Here is a 16,415-nt window from a genome sequence, read left to right on the forward strand (position 1 = left end):
TATAAAGGATATAAAAAAGATAAAGAGGGAACCCCTTAAGTCTATTCCTCTAAGTATCTAAAATAGCTCTAACTTAGTTAGCTAGCCCCTAGCTCCCTATATATAACCACCTTAGCTCTAAGTCTAGTCCTAAGAATATATTAAGGATAGGGCATCCTTATAGGTTCTAATATATATAGTTATATAGGAAACTTAATATATAGATAAGGGGTTATAAGCTAATATAGTATATTATAGTATAATAGGAAAGAAAACATATACTTTTATTATAAATTCTTCTTATATATTATAGAAGCCTAGAAATAGGAGCGCCTCTAGAAGAAGAGCCTATCTTAGCTTACTAAATTAGGCCTTCTAATTCCTCTAGAGTTAGAAGACCTAATTACTAGCCTAGAAGCTAAGCCTAAGAGCTAGTATAATAGTGCTAGTGTAGGTAGGAGTAGGCGTGGGAGTAGGCGTGGGAGTGGGCGTGGGAGTGAGAGTGGGAATGAGGAAGTGATAATTTCGTAGAATTGAATTTATAAGTACTTTTGTATACAATTTACTATGGTTAGGTACTTACGGTCGCAATTTGAACGCACGCAACTTGCTTCTACTTTTAAGCGAGTGCGCGCAACTTGCTTCCACCTACGATTAGAGTAGAATACGATCTATGCAAAAATAGACATATTTATAAATGTACAGATTTTGAGATGCTTCAAGTCAAAATACATATCATTTTTCTCAGCACAGTTGGTTTCTCGGTACGTGTAGATGGACGTTAACCTTTGTCTGACGCTAAATGGTTTTTCTACATGTTCTCCTTCTCCTTTGCCTTCTCCAACAACTAGTACCTGAAGTTGACCTTGCTAGTCCTCCTCTCACGGATCCAGTCCCTCCTCTTCTTCATCTTATCCTCCTTCGGCACAGTTGCACGCCCCAAGCTCCAAAGCTGCGAGCTCTCCAGCGCCGGCAATTCCTCCAGATCGACCGTCTTGGATTTCCGCCCCGTAGCAGGTGAAGGCGCGCTGATCGGCTCGGCAAAAAGCGTAATTGGTGCTGAACGCTGCGCCGGAATGCGCGCAGATGGTTCCCAAAGACCCTTAGACGTAGAAACGGGTTTGGGTTGCGCTGGAGCCGGCGGCGTCCATAACCCGGTGTTGATAACTTGAGGGACCTCGGCCGGCTGGACCGGTGACTCTATGGCGGAGTCGTGTAGCCAGCTACGCACGGTGGCGGTAGCAGCCACGGACTCGGTGACCGACCACAGGGCAGTAGAATTGAGTTTTGGCAGCTCCGTAGTTATCTTTGCCGACGACTTCTTGAATGCTGGGCTAATGGTGGGAGTAATACTCGTTATTATCATTTTTGGATTTTGTTGTTCTGATTGAGAGCCGCGAGGCTGCCAGAGGTCTTTAGACGAAGAAAAAGAAGTGGGGCTCGATGGCGATTGTGCGGGAGGCGCCCACATGATGGGAAGAGATTGAGTCACAACCAACTGAACCTGAGAAACCGGGGGAGCTTCGTGTAGCCAGCTACGAACCGTAGCCGTGGCAGCCGCCGGCTGCGTCACCGACCACAGGCTTGTAGAATCGAGTTTTGGCAACTCCGAGGAAATCTTTACCGACGACCTCTTGAATGCTGGGTCAGCGACGGGAGTAATGCTTGCTACCTTACTTGCGCCCTGTGATTTTTGTACAGACCAGAGAGGTGTAGACTTCTCAGATGGTCTTATAAGAGAAATTGCAGTCGACCAAAGGCTCTTCTTGGTTGGGCTTTGAACCGCCTTGACGGGCTTTTGTGCTGATGCTCGCAAAGCTTCCTCGAGCGCATGCGCCCACATTTCCTTTGTAGCCCCTAGTTTCTTTGCCGGGATGGCAGATGCTTTGATGGCCTCCTTCAAGGCGGCATCCCATTCTGCTGGTGTTGCAGCGTTCATCGGCCTCGATCGTGGCTTTGTCTTCTTTATTTCCTTGGCCGAAAACGATTCCACCAGCATGAATGGTACATCCATAGCAATAGCATTTCGCTCGCTTTGAAGGCTGGAAGCCTTCGTGCTGACAGTCCTCACTGAGTAATCGTCCGACTCCGTTACCATTCCTGGAGAAGTATTCCCCGAGGAAGTGCCAACGGACGGGCTCGTGGGGCGGACAGTAGACTCAGAGATCCAGTCGAACGTGAAAACAGACACGCGACGGCTATCAGACCACAGCTTGGTTGAGGAGATTATTGGTAGAGGAGCCGTGTTTGGGCGGGGTTTGGTGAACATGGCAATAGCTGCAGGCTCTTGGGTGGTAACATCTCTGACCTTGGAGGCATCGAGGGTGAAAAGCCCGCTCGAAACGGCAGCTACCTTAGTCTTGGGCGGTGTCCAAAGGTAAGACGTCGCCTTGGAAGCGGAAGCCTTTAGAGCCTGCTTCTTCTTGAAGGCAACGGTGTCTCTTGGGCCGCTTGGAAGGTGCGATTTCCCATCCCACCAAGCAGATCTACCATCCGGACGAATGTCTGTAATGAATGCTTCTGGCTCGACTGAAGAAGTGAGAGGTGCTGGGAATTGCATCTGGGCTCCACCAAGCGGGGTAAGAGCAAGTACCTCTGGATCACTATCCATAGGGCTCTTTGGGCCCGGGCTCTTAGGATTCGGGCTCAAAGGCATAATAGGCATGAATCTAACAACAGGCGCCCTGCCAGCTGGGACAACCTCGTCGTCAGAGTCGTCGTAGTCTTCAATAATTCTAATCTGTGGCAGCAGGCTATGTCTGCTGGGGACATCGGACGAATCTAGAAGATTGGCGATTTCCCACAGGGTAGAGTCATCGAATCCATCGTCGCTGGCCTCGTCTCTGGGAGTGTCGGCATCGAGCGAGGTAGAGTCAGAGTGGTAATCTTGGTCGTCGTAGTCATCGAAAAATGACGACGAGTACTCCTCGTTAAAATCGTTGGATCCGAGTGTGTTTGGGATCATGAGACGTGGGAGGTTAGATATAGTAGGCAACGCGGGTTGGTACACCGCCTGGTCACTCTTTTCCCCCCACGGGAACTGGAATATGCCTAAAGTATCCCTTTTGTGTGGTAGTGGGCTAGGGCTTTCGACTAGTGACAAAGCAATTAGTATGTAAAAATAATAAGAGGATGACGATCAAAAGAAAATATGTACATACCGATATCAGGTAAAAATGTCATTGCTCTGGACTTCCGAATGGGCTTTTGAGTCTTTGGGCGGGTTACGATACTTGCCGGTCGTGTGTTCTTAGAGCGCCAGAGTCCAGTTGTCGGACGGACACGGCTAGGAGTTGGCATGTGCCACATATACAAGCTTTCAAGATAAAGAGGCTCGATGGTTCGTCGTTGTGCTGGTCTGACACATAAGGCGGCAGGCTCGGACGAGGATGGGCGGACCTGGATAGGCTGTTGAGGGAGAGTCCACATGAGGCCAACTACCTGTACGGCCTTTGGAGAGCAAGGCTTCCAGAGATGCGGTCTACCTGTACGTTGATTCGGACATGGGATTGCAACTACAGCACAGCCCCCAGCAACTACTGCTCTAATAGAAGCTTGCTTAGCCGTGACAACCTTTGCCGTTGAGAGCGAATTTGAGAAAGATGGCGCATTATTAGCATATGACTTTTGAGCCTCCTCCAACTTGTCTTTCCACAACCCTGGCTTTGCGATCTCCCCATTGCGCGTGCTGGTGACAGTAACAATATTCTGGGCAGCCTCCACAATACTCCTAACTCGAGCCTTTCTAGCTTCCTTGATGGAAACAGTATTGATTGAAGTGATAGAAGCAACAGAGTTGCGCCTCGTAGTCCAGGGAGTGAAATCCTCGGAACTCTTGGAGTCGCGATCAATGTTCTCATGAAGCCGTTGCCATCTGTTCTCCTGCTCGCCAACCTCCTTTTCCATCTCAGCAAGAAGATCATCTCGCTGGTCCTGGGTAGCGTCGCCAAGGCTAGACGACCTATCGCGAATGAAAGGTAGCATATCAGGCTCCTCGAGCTGCTTTAACTGGGCCTGGATTTCTTGCAAGGCCCGGTTAGGTGTATCTATCACCACAGCTGGTAGCGGCTTTTGAGCAAACGAGCCTTTATTCTTTGCCGTTCGTAGAATAAGAGGGGTAGGTGGCACTGATTTAGAACGGGAGTGGTTCTGCCTAGTCGAAAACGCTGGGATTTGGTCACCGATACGTGTGTGCCAAGTGTCGGTGGTGGGGGTTTTGACGGTGGGAGTCTTGAAGCCTTCGGTTCCGAAAGTCTGCGATGAGTCGTGGAGGAACGAGGTGGGGCCAGCTCTGGTCGTAGGGGCTTCGGTAGGGTCATAACCCATCATTATCGACATGAACTTGTGGTCTTTAAGGAGCGAATCCGCGGTGCTTGAGGATGAATCACGTTGGGCGGTGTAACTCTTTGGGAGAGCAGGTAATGGCTCATGCAACCAGTCGGCATCTTTGACCACATGGCTGTCGTCGGAGCTATCGGTCATTTCTGTAGACGAGGAGTACATTTTCTGAGACGGGATATTAGACTTTCTGATTTGAACAACATCATTGCCTACGTCAGGAACAGTAGCATTGAGGGCGCTTCTGTATGTATCTCGTTGTATGAGTTGCTGTGTATGCTTTTTCGGTGAAAGGTTGCCCTTCGTTTCGACAGGTAATATGGAAATGATAGTTGATCGCCTTGACGATCTACGGCTGGCGAACTCGTCTTTGCTTATGGCTTCAGGCGCATCGGCGGTAGACATAGACAACACAGACACGCTGCTAGGTAGCGACGGAACAGATGATCGGCGTTGCGATTTGAATGTACCAACTGGGGGCATTGGGAAGAGCATCGAAACCTTTTCGTCATTTGTCATGTTGTGAATATGATCCTTCAACAATCCACGCATCTGAGCAAGATCCGCAGGTGGCGCGGGTAGCGGCGGCAGCAAGGTTGGGCTTCCAATGCGAGGAGCTCTCAATACCGATGAGCTAGATCTGTTGCGTCGATGGTTTGGCGAAGGCTCACTTGGAAAGAACACACCCTCCGAGTCTCTAGTCTTCTTGTATGGGCGCGCTCGATGCAAGATTGAAGGTTTGGCGGCGAGACCGACGGATTTGGACCTGTCCATGGGAGCTTTAGGTTTCTTTGAAAAGTTCGGCACCTCATTGATAATTGAGTCAACCAGTCCGGGGTCATCATAGACGATGTCCTTCATGAACATGATCGTTTGTCGCTTTTCGGGCACAGGTTGGAAGTCCTTAATCTTTGGATTCGACGGTAAAGTATTGGTAATAGCAGGCTTGTAGTATTGCCTCTTCTCGTCAATATCAAACCCATTCAGCTGGCGTGGAGATCTCCTCCGTACGTCTTTACGACCGGGAGACAGGCTTGAAGAACTAGAACTTCCATTCGAGCTCACGGAGCTTTGAGAAGTCTGGTATTTCAAGTCTTGATAGTTTCCAGAGGGCTTCTTGCGGACCGTGCTGATGCTTCTCTTCAATGCTTCGGAAGGATCCAAACCGGTCGGTGGTGCAGGGGCGGGGCGAGTGGCCACGAGAATGCGTTGAGTGGCCGCCTCTTCACGCCGAGCTCGTTCGTTAGCTGCTGCGGTAGCAAGATCCACGGTTTGCATTCTTAAGGGTGCGCCCGAAGGTTCATCCGTGTTAATCAATATAGGCTGAGAAATCGCGAGTTTCCTCGGGCCTGACTGTGCGGATTGCTTGGAGCGGCCGAAGAAAGACCGCTTCTGTTTCGCATCCGGGTCCTCGCCATCCCAAACAGGTCTCGATCTTTGAATAGACGGAATGACAGGAAGTGGGGCTGATATGGTAGTAGTCACGCCGCCCATAATATTGGTGGAAGTTCCAAGTGAGCGCCTTTCGGTGGGGGATTCTGCTGACAAAACTCCGGTGGCAATATCGACAGATCGAGTATTGACCATTATATTCCCGAAATTGGACTGTGGCCCCTCCCGATAACTTTGTAGCTGTGGCGAATCACCGGGGGTGCTCGATGGGTTCACGACAAACAGTCGTCCATTGGTAGCCCCTCTAGTACTAGACATTGGAGAGCCATCGCCAGTACTGGTCGAGTTGAATCGGGGGCGTGGCGGGGCGATGAACGGTGACTGTGATTCCGGAGTCCCACCTTCTGCTTCGCGCGGCGATAGTAATGCTTCGGACCATATCGCTGCGATAGTCAAGAGAATACCAAGGCCGGTGGCGGGAATGGCAGTGCGTAGCAATAGTATGATGGAGGAAAGCCCAAGGTGCAGAGTCACGCTCGTTCCAGTCCAAATGGCAAATCCAGCTGTGAAGAGAGCGAGGGCTTTGCCTTGTTCTTTGTTCGATGTCGACTGTATTCCGTTACTGCTGCCGCAGAACCCCAAGGTGAAGAGTCGTATCGCCACGAGGCCGAGGATGATGGCATCTAGACCGATAACAAGAATCGATACTGGCAGTGCCTCGGAACGTGGCACGCACAATGGTGCATACTGTGCCCTTGTAAATACAACAAACACAATACCACTAACCGCCCTCGCCCCGATTAGAGACCCGAGACCATATTTCTCGGCCGACGACTTGGACACATGCGCAACAGTCCAGAGGAGAAAGGATCCGCTCAGCGTTCGTGCGGCTTGGTCGAAGAAGGTCGATGTCGCGATAGTCCCTTGACATATATTCGAGCTCCTGGAGGGTATCAAGAAATTAAGAAATCCAATCTGCGCCCACAGAGCAGAGGATAGAATGAACGTTATGAGGACCAGCCTCCGACGGTCTTGGAATATAGTTGAACCATGACCGCTTAGATAAATAACAAATGAAGAGACTGCGGTTTGCAATAGGATACCACTGGACGATGGTTAGTAGTGGAGAGACAAACCCAATTTGGAGATACCGACAATGAAAAGGCAGCAGACAAGGTCTGAATGCTGTCTGAGATAGCCATTATGCTGCAGACTAAAAGGAAGAAGAGATCGAAAGAGAATAAAAGCCCAGTCTATGGGTAACAAGAATGTAAGGCGTCACAACTGGCATGTCGCGTGCTACAACCACCCAGTCATGATTGATGAGCGCCGGCGTCAACAACAAGAGCGACGATGAGATGAGGATTCCAGATGGAAAGACTTGAGATGTGACGAGACTAAAGATAGAGTAGGGTCTAGGGGTCTGAGAGAAGACAGTAGCTTCACCTTGGCTCGGGACATGACCTCTCCACACAACAACACCATGATACATGGTGGCTTACCAGGCCTAGCCATGACAAATTTTCACTCACTGGGGAAACCTGGCGGTGGGCCACGAAGGCTCGACCAAGAGACAATTGGCAGGTTACGGAACAGTGGGCTCAGACATGAGATGCGCCGACACTGTGCGAAAGGGGCGATCCCTGGTTTCCCCCACGGACCGGAACGAGGTTCGCATGATGTTTGTGATGTTTTCTAGTGTAGCGCGTCCCTGGTATTGGGTGTATTTGGGTGGTGGCGGATATGTCATGTTTCGGAAGCATGTTCTCAACGTCGTGAGTTTCGAATATGGCAAGGAACGAGACAAAGCCAAGAGCCAAGTGACTTTGGTGGATGGAGCTGCTATAGGAGTAGAGTAGTATCGCACAACACATGGAAGGGATATTGAGGGCACGGCAGTAGAATAGAGATCGAGCGTAGCTACGAATAAATTCTAAGTAGTAGTAGTTGAAGGTTAATTCTGTTGGACGAGTTGTAGAAGTTGAGCTCTATGTATGTGGTTGTGGTTAGACCGCGTATTATCACGTGATAACTACATTCTATCGCGTTGTGCGAGTACATTGTATATTATCACGTGATGCATAAAGTATACCATTGTGCGCGGATTGTGCATATTATCACGTGGTATTTTATATTTTTGTGTGCGGTAACACAACATCTGATCACATGATATACCGGAGTCTAGTCAGGCACCAAGTCTGGACTGAGAATGTACAATGCGAACATCCCCTAACATGCCTAACATCCTAGCATCCTAACATCCCTAACATCCCTATGAACAGGAACAACTCTCATTTATGAAAGTCTCGGTCTATGAACAAACAACTGTCGTTTTAGAGCTTCGGCAGATGTGATACCAACAGGTACAACATACATCATTCAGTGCCAGTTACTTAAGTACTACTACTACTCCTCCTCCTCCTCCTACACCTACTACTATTCTTACTACTACTACTCATCTTCCTTTTTAAACCTAACTCTATCGACTTCTACGTGCATTTTATCACATGCACAGTAATATACATCGCCTATCGTTTACTAAATCCATTCATAATATAATAGTATCCTGCTGTAGAAATGCATGGTAGCAACGCCCAGCTTGTACGGGAAACAACAAAATACGTGGCCATGGGAGGATTTTCCTGACCTAATACTCCCTAATGATGTCTCAGTCTCCAAGGTCGGCTATGTCTGTCTCAGTGCATGATACTCTATACGTGCAGACATTCCGCGTAGTCTGCATAGTCTGCACAGTCTAGATACGCGCAGCCAAACAGAACATTCCCATCTCCAAAATCTCCACTGTGGCGGTAAAATAGATAAAAAAGAGTTCGCAGATCTGGGAAAATCCATGTGCCCAATGTTGATTAGTCATCCGCATAAACCTCGCTGCGACTTCTGCCGTTCCGTGTGTGTCTCTGTGTCTCTCTTCATACAGTAATATTGTACTTGTACTTACAAAAGCCCACAGTAGTCAGTCAGCCTTCTTGCGGGAACGGAACCCGCTTCCGCCCCTCACCCTTCCTCTTGTCCTTTTCAATTCGGCCCTGAGACATGCGAAAACAGGATATTCGGCCCTCTACTACAACAAACATCTCACACTGCCTACCGACTCGCCATTTCCCGCCCCTTACCCCGTACGAAGCGATGATACAGGAGTCTCCTTGCCGTCCCTACCCCGGATTCTAAACGCTGCGCCTTATCGGCAAGCCTGCGCGTATCGGCGCGCCGAAATACCAAGTTCACAAGACACGGACGGGCCGCGTCGACTCGGCGAGATGGCGGGAATGATGCCCGATCAACCATTTCCTGAATACCAGGCCGGCCCTGAAATATCCCCGTCACTCGACGGCATGTTGAATCTCGACGTCGAGCCTATGTTCCCAGAGTTCTGGGACATACAAGATACCCCACCATTCAGCCAGGAAGGCCTCGACCAAGCGCCATTGCCATGGAGCGGCCCTCCGATGGGCATGGGCGTGGGCGCTCCCATGCAACCCAACGTCGAGTCGTTACAGCAGCCAGCCATGGGAACTTTGTCGGTGGCGCAACAAGAGCTGCTGCGCAGCATCGCGATGCCGGCTCACCTCCAATATCCCAGTGCACGAGAAAGCAGGAGTCCTCACTCGAGGAGTCCTCACTCGGCAACCAGCAGACGCCAAAGCGGTTCGGTGACAATGTCATCACCAGACCACCAGAGCCGAACGAGAAAGCGAAAGTCGTCCACGGATGGAAATGAGGAGGATCACTCAGGCGACGAGACCGGCCAGCGGCCAGTTAAGAAGACGGCGCATAATATGATCGAGAAGCGGTATCGCACGAACTTGAACGACAAGATCTTGGCTCTACGCGACAGTGTCCCAAGTCTACGCGTTATGACGAAGAGTGCGCGAGGAAGTGACGGGAGTACGGAGGTTGAAGATCTCGAGGGGCTCATACCAGCGCACAAGCTGAATAAGGTCGGTGAAGAGGCAGGATATACTGGGGAAGTTTGCTAATGTGACAAAGGCAACCGTATTATCGAAAGCAACAGAATACATTCGACATCTAGAAAAGCGATCAAAGCGCCTGGCAGAAGAGAACGAGTCTATGAAGGCCCGCGTGGCCGCATTCGAGAAACTATTCCTATCTGGTTCGATGGGCTTCAATATGACACCCAATCCGACACCGCCCCCGAACAATCAATTCAACTTCGAACAACAAATGGGATTCACAGGCGGCCACGGGCCAATGGGCGGACAAATGCCGAACACACAAATGCATAGCGGACAAATGTCGAATCGACAACTCCCCAACGGACAACTTGCTCCAAATGGCAACCACGGTGTTGTTGTTGGGCCTCCACAAGACTTCAGAAGAGCGCACCGCCCTCCACCAATAAACCAGCAAGCATATCAAATCCACCAAGAGCCACAACCCCTACCAAATCGGGCGCAAGGCGGCACCAACGCATGGGGGGGGAATGGAGCATACTTCGGCAAGATAATGGTCGGCTCCCTCGCCGGCCTAATGGTCCTCGACAACTTCAGCGAATCCCACTCCTCCGGCGGCCCTTCCGAACAAAGAGGCCTCTTCGCCCTCCCAACCCAACTACTCACCAACGCCGCCAAATTCCTCAAATCATCCGGCGAAATCAACATCCTCGGCCACCACTCCTCCTCCGCCCAAACCCTCTCCTATCTCCGCTTCCTCCTCCTCCTCGGCGCCCTCCTCTCCGTTTTCCTCCCCTCCTTCTTCCGCCGCGCACCGCCACCCTCCTCCCCAAAATCCACCGCCAACGCAACTCTCGCCTCCCTGGCCCCCACCATCGCCTCCCCCCTCCGCCTCCGCCGCCGCGCCTTCCTCACAGCCCTCCAAACAATCTGGATCCCGGCCCCAACACCCCTCCTCTCCCTCGCCGCCCTAACCCTAAAACTTACAAAACTCACCCTCCTAACCCTCGTCGGCGCGCCCGCCTACGCACTCCTCACCGGCTCCTCCTCCCCTTCAGAAACAGCTCGCATAAAAGCTTGGTCTATCGCCCTAGACGCCCAGCTCATCGGAGGCGATCCCCTTGTCTCGCGCGCAAGACTGACGCTCACTTTACTCGCTTCCGCTACCCTTCCCGCTACACCGGCGCGGCTGATGCTGCAGGCGCTACATATCCGTATCCTCTTCCACAACGCCCCTTTCCCCCTATCACCTACCCTCGCCGCGCACCTGGCTCGAAAGAAATGGTCCGCAGCCCGCGCCCTCCAGCTTATCACTGAGGCCCTCCCCGCCTCCGGCACAGACGTCTCCACAGAACCGCTACCACCACACCTTCTCGCCCTCCTCGCGCAGCCCGCAAAGGCGGTCTTCTCCGACGCAGCTATCAAAACCGCTCACGCGTTGACATATAACACGCCCCCCCTCCCCGCAGAAGATCGCGCCATCCGCTCCCCCCTCGATGTACTAGCCGCCGCTTTCTCCACTTCCACCCTCCACACCGCGTTAGAATCATCGCTCCTACCTTCCTCTTCCTCCTCGCCAACACTTAGCAAACTATTATCCACCGCCCTCGCTACTGCGCCGCCGGGATCAACACCGCATCTCCGCGTCCTTACGGCTTTGGCGCTCTTCGCTTCCTCCTCTGCTGAGAGGGAGGAGAATTTAGGACTCGCGTTAGCGGAGGCTGCGGCGCGTGATCCGCCGCCGGAGACGGGGCCGTTGGCGCCGAAGGGACTGCTTCTTCGGACGACGATGAGTGCAGTGGAGGGGGACGTACACCTCGCGCTCGCGTGTGCGTCTACACTCCAGCGGCTTGCGTATCCGGTGACCAGGTTAAGGGCTTTGGTAGATATTGAAGGCTTAGCGCGGCCGAACTCGGTGCTAGGGTTCGCAGCGTGTTATGCCGTACTGCGCACGCTGCAGGTTAAGGGTGGTGAGGATGGGGCCATTGCTGGGAAGGCGATGGAAACACTCGCTGGAAATCTGCGTGTTGGTATTGGTGGTCCGGAGGGTGAGGAGGTGGAGAAGAGTGTTAGAGAGGGGGTGGTTGGGGTGTGTGTTAGTGTTGTGAGGGCTTGTGTTGTTGTTGGTGGGGGTGGGGAGGAGGAGGTGGATGCGGGGTATGGGAGTATGAGTGATGAGTGATTATGACGGGAACGGGGGGTATGTGTAATGACGGGATGGATGGATGGATGATAGATGATGGGTGATGAATGCATGGTAGACTTAATAGTAGATATCCGAAGACAGACCTATATAATTCCCACCACGACGGCCGACCCAACAGTGACTTCCCCCTCCTCTTACCCACCCTGCCCCCCTCCAAGCTACAAGACCGTCCGTATCATAGACCCAGTATCCTTGTTCTAGACGACGAAAACTAGCATTCCTACCACTTCACTACGGAACACTCAGTCCTCATCATCCAACCAGACTTTCCTCGCCCACTGCCCCAGGTCCTGTGCCGAAAACACAATATCCCCCTCCCCCTCCCCAGCAGCCCTTCCAAACACCTTTTCAAACCCCAACACCAGCGGTGCACCCTCAACCTCATCCTTAGAAATACACACCTCCTGCGTCCGAGTGACTTGCTTCGCAGCCGACCTCGTAACCCTCTTCGTCTCATCCCGGGATGGTTCCCACGTCTCCAACACAATTTCCCGCTCATCAAGACCCAAAATAATAATAATCGCCACCCTCACCTCCCCCTCTGACCCCCCAACCCACCACCCCGCATCCCACCTCAGCCCCTCCACCACCTCCTTAAACCCAACTAAGGTAACTACAGTCGGCCACCCATCCCTCCCCCTCCCCCTCGGTCTATACGATGAATCCGGCTCCCTCTCCACCCCCTCCTTCCTACACGTCGTCGCACCTTCAGGCAGTAATTCCTCCCAATCCATTCCCATACCCCTAGCCCTCGAGAAAATCCACCACTCAAGTAGCCGGTCCGAAGATTCCAGTCTCGCCTCCCCCATCAGTTTAGCTACCATCTCCTCCTTCCCGGCGTCGTAGGTGAGGCGCACGCATTTTGGGAGGGTGTGCCGGCCGTCGTAGCGCCCTAGGGAGAGGGTGGTGAAGCGGGAGGGGGGGAGAGAGGAGAAGAGGAGGTATTGGGTGCGGGAGGTGCCGAAGCATAGTTGGTCGAGCTGCTGGGCGATGATGGAGCGGGTTTTGCGGATGGAGGTAAAGGGGTGGGTGGGTAGGGATGGGGGTGGGGGGTTGAGGTTTGTTGTAGGGGTTGCTGGCATGGTGGGTGTAGGTGTTGGAGTGTTGGAGAAGCACTGGGGAAGCGGTGGTGGTGTGATAAGTATGCGGGAGTGAGAATGGTGGGTAATGCGTCACTTGGGCTAGTCGTGCGGGACTAAGAGTACTAGTAGGATCTCTAAACTTGGTTCTATTTCTTAGTAACTAGGATGGTGAGTATAATTGCTATGATTACAACTTATAAAATACTGCAGTGAGAGTAAATGATACTCTATATTTAACGATATGACGGCTGGGAGGCTCCTGAAAGGGGCAGCTTCCGTCGCTGTTTTATCCAGCTCGCTTTCCCAGGTTGTCCAGGTTCAACGGGCTCTGCCAGTGATCAGAATGAGAATTTTTATTAGTTGTTTGAACTCCATTAATTACTGTTATGTTTGTATATAGATTTATATTCTATTTCCCCGGTCCCAATTCAAATTTCTTGACCGAGTTTGGTAGTTCGTGGATGGGGTTCCCCGACGTCTCGGGAATGTTACCCATAGTCCACATTTCACTCGTATCGTGTGGTACTTGTGAAACGGAGTAATACTCCTTGTTCTGTGGACCGATTTGGGGTACGTTCTTCTGCTGTTGTGTTCTACGCCGCCAGAAGAAGATGACGGCCGCGAGAATGGCAAGAACAGCCACGCCTCCGATGACGCCCCCTACAATGGCTCCAATGGGCGCTTTGGATTTCGGAGCTTCTCCATCTATATTAGTCGAAGTCGACTTGTCATTACTACCAATACCAGTTGGGGTTCCAGTTGGGGTTCCCGTAGAGGTTCCCGTAGATGTTCCCGTTGAGGTTCCGGATGGGTTCTGGGAAGCATCCTTTCTCACGAAGATTTGCTCTAGTGCCGGGTCATTCCATAGCTGAGGGTAAGTCCCCGTCGCCTTATAGCTGGCTGTCACTATATCGGCTGGCTTATAGGCCGCGGCGTTAGGGTCGTATTTGGTCGTCCACTCCAAAGTCGTCATATCGAAAAGAACCAGTCCGTTCGGCAATGCGTCCCCCTCCGTCATCGAGGGTATATTACCCAGATTATCGCCTGGGATACCACCGATGCTGATCATTTGGCGATTATTTATTCGGGCGCAAGTATGTGTCGTGCGCCAATGCTCCGCTTGGTTGGGCGCTTCTATCCATGTGAAGGCTGGCAAGGTAAGGATGAATACCTTTTGCAGAACTTCATCTTTACGCTCCCCATGATCGAACGAGGAATATCTCCCTCCGAATATGAAACTGTGCAGATATTAGAAACAGTGTGCAATAGAAGGTCCGGAATAACTAACATCTCGTACGTCCCGTTCTTACCTGGCGTACCTGCAGAAGCGGAGCAGAAATTCATACGACTAGCAGGCGCATTCGTCGCCGCTTGCTGGTAAAACTTCTTAGATCCGATATCATAGACTGTGATTACGTCGAGTGCTGCTGGGACCAAGGTACGCATACTGGGGTCTGTAGGAGTTTGGCCCCCAAAATAGAGTATGACCCCGTCAGTCCCAAAGACCGGAACGTACTGTCCCTCGCCGTCGGTTCGAAGGGTATTCAGGGTATTCGACAATGTCGTATTTTCGTATTTGTCCGAAGTAAAGTTACTGATAAACATCTGATCCAATGCTTGGCTAATGGTTTTACCATTGTCGCCGTAGCTATAGTAGAAGCCTCCATGTATAAAGTGAGCGTCGGGTGTCGTTACATATTGTCCAGAACAGGTTTGAAGATGTGCAGCAGGGCCGTCCGAGTCTCCGGTGTGGAGAGACCAGCTAACGCTTCCATCGTCTTTGGGTTGGAACTCCCATTCTTGGGGGGGGCTCAAATAAAAGGAGCCTCCGTTTTTTTTATATTGCAGACCAGCTACGGATAGAACCGTGTCTTTTTTTGGGTCGTACCACAAGTCAGGTCGCTTTCCAAGTGGTACGCTTGAGGTTTTATTCGACTTGACAGGGACAACCGAGTCTGTCGTCCAAGATTTGGAGAGGTCGATCGCGAAGGTCTGTTCATCTAAGGGATGTCAGTTATGAGCTTTGCTCAATCGGTTCAGCACAATGCGACATGACATACTCCACTGAACACTGGCATTGGCGCCGGCATGGCCCCATGTCCCCCAAATCTCGCCGCCGTCAATATACAGCCAATTTTTCGCAACCAAAGCTAGCGCGCCAGTCAGTAAAATGCGCATGAACCGAATTCTATCGCAACATACAACGTTGAAAAAACCAGTAGGTGGTGCCCGTCGGAAGGAAGCTAGATGCCGCAAGTCCGGTAGCAAACAGCAAAGTCAACACGGCGCGAGCCAACCACGACGTTAGCGGGTTTCTCATGATGGCGAGGTGCGTTGCTGTTGTGACTGGACGGTATACCGTCTCTTGTGCCTGTCAGAGTACATCAGGGGACGCGCTGGATTATAAGGTAAGGCTGGAGACAGCTGCCAAGGGAAAGCTGAGGGTTAATTGGGGATTAGACAAGGCTGCGAAGAGGTAGGATTGTCTCCGCGGACGTAAATGAACCTTCATGATGTTCTGTCCAATTGTAAAAAGGTAAAGGATCCAATTTATAATTACAATGCGGGCGGATCCGTACCGGATAATCTGCGATGGGCAGGTGTGTTGTCTTGGGTAAGTGTTTCAGGGGTCGTCTTGAGCTAATATTGCCGTTAAGGGTGCTCGCTTTGCTCTATTTAGCGATGTGACAGCGGCTAGGAGGGAACTAAAAGAGCACGCCCGCCTAGGATGAGGGAGAAAACGATGGGAATGAGAATATAAAAATGAATAGTTTAATGTGAAATCAAAGTTTAGAGACATGCTACGGCTCTATTGCAGCGTGAAGAGACGAAATCGATCCCACCAAACAATGGTAGACCAGCCCCAAAGTGATGGACATAAGGTTGTGGCTCGTGCATATCTTGACTAATATCACAACCTTATTAATAAGGCTGCAGGATCTCCCTATTAAGCCCCGTTTCAGGTAGACTTGAAAAAAAACTATTATACTTCGTATCAATATATTAAGAATAATAAAAAGACTATTGAAGTAATAAGTTTGCAAACTGCACCGGCAATTTAACGATTTTCTATAATTCTAGAAATTTTGAAGTTTTGTGCACGGTTGGGAAGCTAGATTTCGGCTTTTTGGTGTCCGGGTTAGCGTATTCTAGCGCCGATTGACAAACGACTGATCCTGAATTGTACCACGGGATACCACCATCCACAACCTCGCCATTTGAAATAATTCTCTCGTGAAGGACTAGGCGCTTTAGGGTCGACTGATGGTGCGCGATGCTATTAGCTATAAGATACCACTCGAGAGGCTGGGTGAGCAGTAGGAAAAAAGAGAAGAGAGACGCAGAAATTGAAATTAACGTAATGAATGAAGAGTTAGAGCCTATCCTACGTGGAGAATGGGAACTTGCAAATAGAATGCGAAGAATGTCACTCCGTAATCTTCCTGGTACAAAACCACAGTGGAGATGGAATCAAAAAATAGAAAG

The 16,415-nt window shown here is 51.1% G+C and overlaps 4 protein-coding genes across 4 annotated transcripts; 1 reads left to right on the forward strand and 3 right to left on the reverse strand.

Moving 5' to 3' along the window:
- Window positions 1-721: 721 nt before the first annotated feature.
- On the reverse strand, window positions 722-7,673 carry VE01_03806 (uncharacterized protein). The gene is made up of 3 exons (XM_018273288.2): window positions 6,865-7,673; window positions 3,141-6,814; window positions 722-3,072 (listed from the first exon to the last, which is right to left on the reverse strand). The coding sequence occupies exons 1-3, from the start codon at window positions 6,909-6,911 to the stop codon at window positions 827-829; spliced, it is 5,967 nt and encodes a 1,988-aa protein (XP_018131915.1). The 5' UTR covers window positions 6,912-7,673; the 3' UTR covers window positions 722-826.
- A 978-nt stretch (window positions 7,674-8,651) lies between these two features.
- Window positions 8,652-11,823, forward strand: VE01_03807 (uncharacterized protein; the record flags this gene model as incomplete). The annotated part of the gene is made up of 2 exons (XM_018273289.2): window positions 8,652-9,668; window positions 9,718-11,823. Exons 1-2 carry the CDS (start codon window positions 8,988-8,990, stop codon window positions 11,821-11,823), a joined length of 2,787 nt encoding a protein of 928 aa, XP_018131916.1. The 5' UTR covers window positions 8,652-8,987.
- A 266-nt stretch (window positions 11,824-12,089) lies between these two features.
- On the reverse strand, window positions 12,090-12,941 carry VE01_03808 (uncharacterized protein; the record flags this gene model as incomplete). The annotated part of the gene is made up of 1 exon (XM_018273290.2): window positions 12,090-12,941. The coding sequence occupies exon 1, from the start codon at window positions 12,927-12,929 to the stop codon at window positions 12,090-12,092; it is 840 nt and encodes a 279-aa protein (XP_018131864.1). The 5' UTR covers window positions 12,930-12,941.
- Window positions 12,942-13,265: 324 nt separating this feature from the next.
- VE01_03809 (uncharacterized protein) lies at window positions 13,266-15,765 on the reverse strand. Its single transcript, XM_018273291.2, has 4 exons — window positions 15,132-15,765; window positions 14,990-15,079; window positions 14,218-14,929; window positions 13,266-14,167 (listed from the first exon to the last, which is right to left on the reverse strand). The coding sequence occupies exons 1-4, from the start codon at window positions 15,247-15,249 to the stop codon at window positions 13,339-13,341; spliced, it is 1,749 nt and encodes a 582-aa protein (XP_018131865.1). The 5' UTR covers window positions 15,250-15,765; the 3' UTR covers window positions 13,266-13,338.
- Window positions 15,766-16,415: the final 650 nt, after the last annotated feature.

This window comes from Pseudogymnoascus verrucosus (genome assembly GCF_001662655.1).
Source record: "Pseudogymnoascus verrucosus strain UAMH 10579 unplaced genomic scaffold scaffold_13, whole genome shotgun sequence".
Lineage (NCBI taxonomy): Eukaryota > Fungi > Ascomycota > Leotiomycetes > Thelebolales > Thelebolaceae > Pseudogymnoascus > Pseudogymnoascus verrucosus.

What these genes read in the sequence shown, in the direction of transcription:
- VE01_03806 (XM_018273288.2), bottom strand. Translation starts at nt 6,911, where the DNA reads ATGGCTATCTCAGACAGCATTCAGACCTTGTCTGCTGCCTTTTCATT. An exon ending in TTGTCTGCTGCCTTTTCATT is followed by an intron (nt 6,815 to 6,864) that starts GTCGGTATCTCC and finishes ACCATCGTCCAG; the next exon opens with TGGTATCCTATTGCAAACCG. An exon ending in GACATTTTTACCTGATATCG is followed by an intron (nt 3,073 to 3,140) that starts GTATGTACATAT and finishes CTTTGTCACTAG; the next exon opens with TCGAAAGCCCTAGCCCACTA.
- VE01_03809 (XM_018273291.2), bottom strand. Translation starts at nt 15,249, where the DNA reads ATGAGAAACCCGCTAACGTCGTGGTTGGCTCGCGCCGTGTTGACTTTG. An exon ending in CTACTGGTTTTTTCAACGTT is followed by an intron (nt 15,080 to 15,131) that starts GTATGTTGCGAT and finishes CTGGCGCGCTAG; the next exon opens with CTTTGGTTGCGAAAAATTGG. An exon ending in AAGAACGGGACGTACGAGAT is followed by an intron (nt 14,168 to 14,217) that starts GTTAGTTATTCC and finishes ATATCTGCACAG; the next exon opens with TTTCATATTCGGAGGGAGAT.